A 4,216-nucleotide genomic window follows, 5' to 3' on the forward strand; every position below is an offset into this window, starting at 1 on the left:
GTATATGCATATATATTATCAGGACTTACTGATATACATATATATATACGTTTATGGAAGGGTAAGCTCTAAACTTTTAGTGCTAAATTGTAGCAATATTATCTTTTTTTTTTATTGTTGGGGATTCATTGAGGGTACAATAAGCCAGGTTACACTGATTGCAATTGTTAGGTAAAGTCCCTCTTGCAGTCATGTCTTGCCCCCATAGCGTGTGACACACACCAAGGTTGTCCTTGTTTTTATGTTCTGTTATTTCTATCTGCAGGGCATCCCAGAGGTTGCCGTACATAGTTTAAAAATAAACTCACGTTATATTTAATATTTTAATATCTACATATCAGCATGTAGCGAAATATTTTATAAATATTTTGTAATGAATATTTTGTAATAAAGGTACATTTAGCTACAATTTCCCATTTTCTGGTATTTATGGCACCCTTAGGGACACCCTGTGTATTAAAGTGCAATTAAACTCATTACCTTTTCATGGCATACGCTTACATTTGGCTTAAAAGTATGCCAGATATGACACTTGCCCCAAACAAAATCAAAACAAACAACACCAAACATAACAGCTGTGAAATCATCTTATTATTATTTGTATTCTTGAAACAACATTTAGACTGTCCTTTGTCAAAAATCAAAGCCCATGAATATCCTGGCTTTCTGCTCTGTTGCGCAAGGTATATAGATACTTCTATCTTATATTATTTCCAGATTCTTTGAAAATTCCTTGATTGTCCCCATTTATCACCCTGACTCTGAAATCTATTATACTTTATAAATATTTCTAAGTTTTACAAGTATTTACGAGTAAACCTACTTTAATTTACAAGTGTGCAAAATCCTTTATAGAGGAAATAGTATGTTGTGGTTTACTTTATTCTGTTTCTAGTTTCTCACACTAAACTACTATAAATTTCCTTTAATCTGTTACATAACCGTGAATTACTCATGTAGATGGTGAATCTAAATTTTTTTAAATCTAAGCCATATTTTAATCAATATTTACCAAAATGTTTACAAGCTTTATTATTGTTGTTGGAAATTAAATAGAAATGGGGGGATTCTCCGTAGCTCTTCAACCTGGTTTAATGAGCGAACAAGGAAACATCCAAAGTAGATTTTTATTAATATGAAATTGCCTGGGGGAACATCTTTTATAAAGCTGATAATGCGGCCCTTGCCCTCTCACCCCACCCTTTCACCCCCGCCCTCTGACCCTGCCGCTGAGGCGACGATGACTTCAGCGGAAGTATATGCTGTTGAATACTAAGCTCTGCGGCGGAATTCTGTAGTGATGTCCGATGACTCCAAAGTATATGCTGTCTATGCTTCCATTTTGTCCTATAACATTCTCAGTGGTCTCAATTGTTTAAACAACTGGTGTTCCTGACGAGGCAGAGGCTACCACGACCTGGGCAGAGGAGTTCATGGCGAGTGAGGTCTGAGTGAGGCCTGAGTAAGGCCTGTGGCCCCTAAGCTATTCCTGCTGTCATAGGCTGATCTGAACTTTGGTGATAACCTTGCCCTGAGTCCGGCATGGACAACCGGAAGCCCAGCCCCCTAATGGAGACCTTTGGGGCCTGGAAGAAACGAAGCTGGTATCTTACCTGGAAGTATAAACTGAGAAACCAGTGGGCCCTGCGGAGATTCTTTAAGATAGGGGCCATGCTTTTCTTGCTGGTGACTGTCATTGTCAACATTAAGTTGATGCTGGACATTTGGCGAGCAATCAGCGAAGCCAGTGAACACCTGGAGCCAGAGCAAGGCCATGATGAGGCCCTAGGCCACCTAGAGACCCCATGGCAAAGAGGCAATGGTTCCCGGCGGGTCCTGTATTTGGAAGTGTACTCGAGCCGCAGCAAAGTATATGTGGCAGTGAATGGTACCATGGTGCTGGAGAATGAGGCCCAGAAGCAGGGTCGAGGCATCCATGTCATTGTCCTCAACCAGGCCACGGGCCTGGTGATGGCGAAGCGGGTGTTTGACACATACTTACCTCATGAGGATGAGGCCATGGTGTCGTTCCTCAAAATGGTGGCACCCGGACGAGTGCTCATCTGTACTGTCAAGGATGAGGCGTCCTTCCACCTCAAGGACATGGCCAAGGCTCTGCTAAGGAGCCTGGGCAGCCAGGCTGGCCCTGCCCTGGGCTGGAGGGACACCTGGGCCTTCGTGGTACAAAAAGGAGGTCCTGTCCTTGCGGAGAAGAATTTTAAGTCACCTGCCATCTCTTCCTGGGGGAACCCAGTCCTGCTGAAGTTAGAAGTGCTACTGACCTCAGCTGAATATGCACAGTGCCACTGGGCAGACACAGAACTGAACCGTCGCCGCTGGAGCTTCTGCAGCAAATTTGAGGGCTATGGGAGTGTGTGTAGCTGCAAGAACCCCACGCCTATCGTGTTCAGCCCTGACCCACTTCCAGACAACAAGGTCCTCAATGTGCCTGTGGCTGTCATGGCAGGGAACCGACCCAGTTACTTGTACAGGATGCTGCGCTCACTGCTGTCAGCCCAGGGGGTGTCTCCCCAGATGATAACAGTTTTCATTGATGGCTACTATGAGGAACCCATGAATGTGGTGGCGCTGTTCGGTCTGAGGGGCATCCAGCACACTCCCGTCAGCATTAAGAATGCTCGTGTATCTCAGCATTACAAGGCCAGCCTCACTGCCACATTCAACCTGTTTCCGGAGGCTAAGTTTGCTGTGGTTTTGGAAGAGGACCTGGACATTGCTGTGGATTTTTTCAGTTTCCTCAGCCAATCTATCCACCTGTTAGAAGAGGATGACAGCGTGTACTGCATTTCTGCCTGGAATGACCAGGGTTATGAACACACAGCTGAGGACCCAGCACTACTATACCGTGTGGAGACCATGCCTGGGCTGGGCTGGGTGCTCAGGAAATCCTTATATAAGGAGGAGCTTGAGCCCAAGTGGCCCACAGCGGAAAAGCTCTGGGACTGGGACATGTGGATGAGAATGCCAGAACAACGCAGGGGCCGAGAGTGCATCATCCCTGATGTTTCCCGATCCTACCACTTTGGCATTGTCGGCCTCAACATGAACCACCACTTCCATGAGACCTACTTTAAGAAGCACAAGTTCAACACAGTTCCAGGTGTTCAGCTCAGGAACGTGGACAGTCTGAAAAAAGAAGCTTACGAAGTGGAAATTCACAGGCTGCTCAGTGAGGCTGAGGTTCTGGACCACAGCAGGAACCCTTGTGAAGACTCTTTCCTGCCAGACACGGAGGGCCACACCTATGTGGCCTTTATCCAGATGGAGAAAGATGACTTCACCACCTGGATCCAGCTTGCCAAGTGCCTCCATATCTGGGACCTGGATGTGCGTGGCAACCACCGGGGCCTGTGGAGATTGTTTCGGAAGAGAAACCACTTCCTGGTGGTAGGGGTCCCAGCCTCCCCCTACTCAGTGAAGAAGCCACCATCAGTTACCCCAATTTTCCTGTAGCCACCCCCAAAGAAGGAGGGAGCCCCAGGAGCTGCAGAACAGACATGAGACCTCCTCCAAGACCCTGCAGGAGGAGGGTCCCTTCAGGTCACTCCATCCTGTAGGATTTTGTAGATGCTGGTAGAGGTCAGGGCTGGTTTGTTTTTAACATGAGATTTAATTACTAACTCCAAGGGGAGGGCTCCCCTGCTCTAACATCCTATTCCTGAGTTGAAGGTCTATTTATTTACTGTCTTGTTAGAGAAGGGCAAGGGAGTGCCTGGGAATCACTGGGATCCCTAGGCAGGTGATCCTGCCCTATGTACCCCCTTCTCCCAGGCCTGCCTCAGAATCTAACCTATTTATTGACTGTCCTGAGGACCTGGATTTCCTTCTGGGCTGATGTGCTGCCCTGAGGGTAGAGCTTGCTCTTTCTCAGGAAACTGCTGTGCCCAACCTGGGGCCACATGCTGACACAGACTCACTCAGAGACCCTTAGACACTAGACCTCCTCTCAGCCTCCTCTTCGTCCATTTGTCCAGATTTCCAAAGCTGGATAAATTGGTTATTGATTAAAAAAGGAGAAAACCTCTGAGGGAAGAAAAACTCATAATACTACACACCATACCAAAACAAAAACACATACATACAACATTTTTATTGATTAAAGAAAAAAGAACTTTAGCACCATGAATTTTTTTTTTTACATTTTATTTTTTACTTTATAGTTTCCCTAGTACAGGATCTCTCTCAATTAAAACAC

General features: G+C 45.9%; 1 protein-coding gene across 1 annotated transcript; it reads left to right on the forward strand.

Annotated features, from left to right (window-relative positions):
• The first annotated feature begins 1,542 nt into the window (after nt 1-1,542).
• On the forward strand, nt 1,543-3,580 carry LOC128577499 (protein O-linked-mannose beta-1,2-N-acetylglucosaminyltransferase 1-like). Its single transcript, XM_053579738.1, has one exon. The coding sequence runs from the start codon at nt 1,543-1,545 to the stop codon at nt 3,472-3,474; it is 1,932 nt and encodes a 643-aa protein (XP_053435713.1). The 3' UTR covers nt 3,475-3,580.
• Nucleotides 3,581-4,216: the final 636 nt, after the last annotated feature.

The sequence above is a fragment of the Nycticebus coucang genome, chromosome X, assembly GCF_027406575.1.
Source record: "Nycticebus coucang isolate mNycCou1 chromosome X, mNycCou1.pri, whole genome shotgun sequence".
NCBI classification, from domain to species: Eukaryota; Metazoa; Chordata; class Mammalia; order Primates; family Lorisidae; genus Nycticebus; species Nycticebus coucang.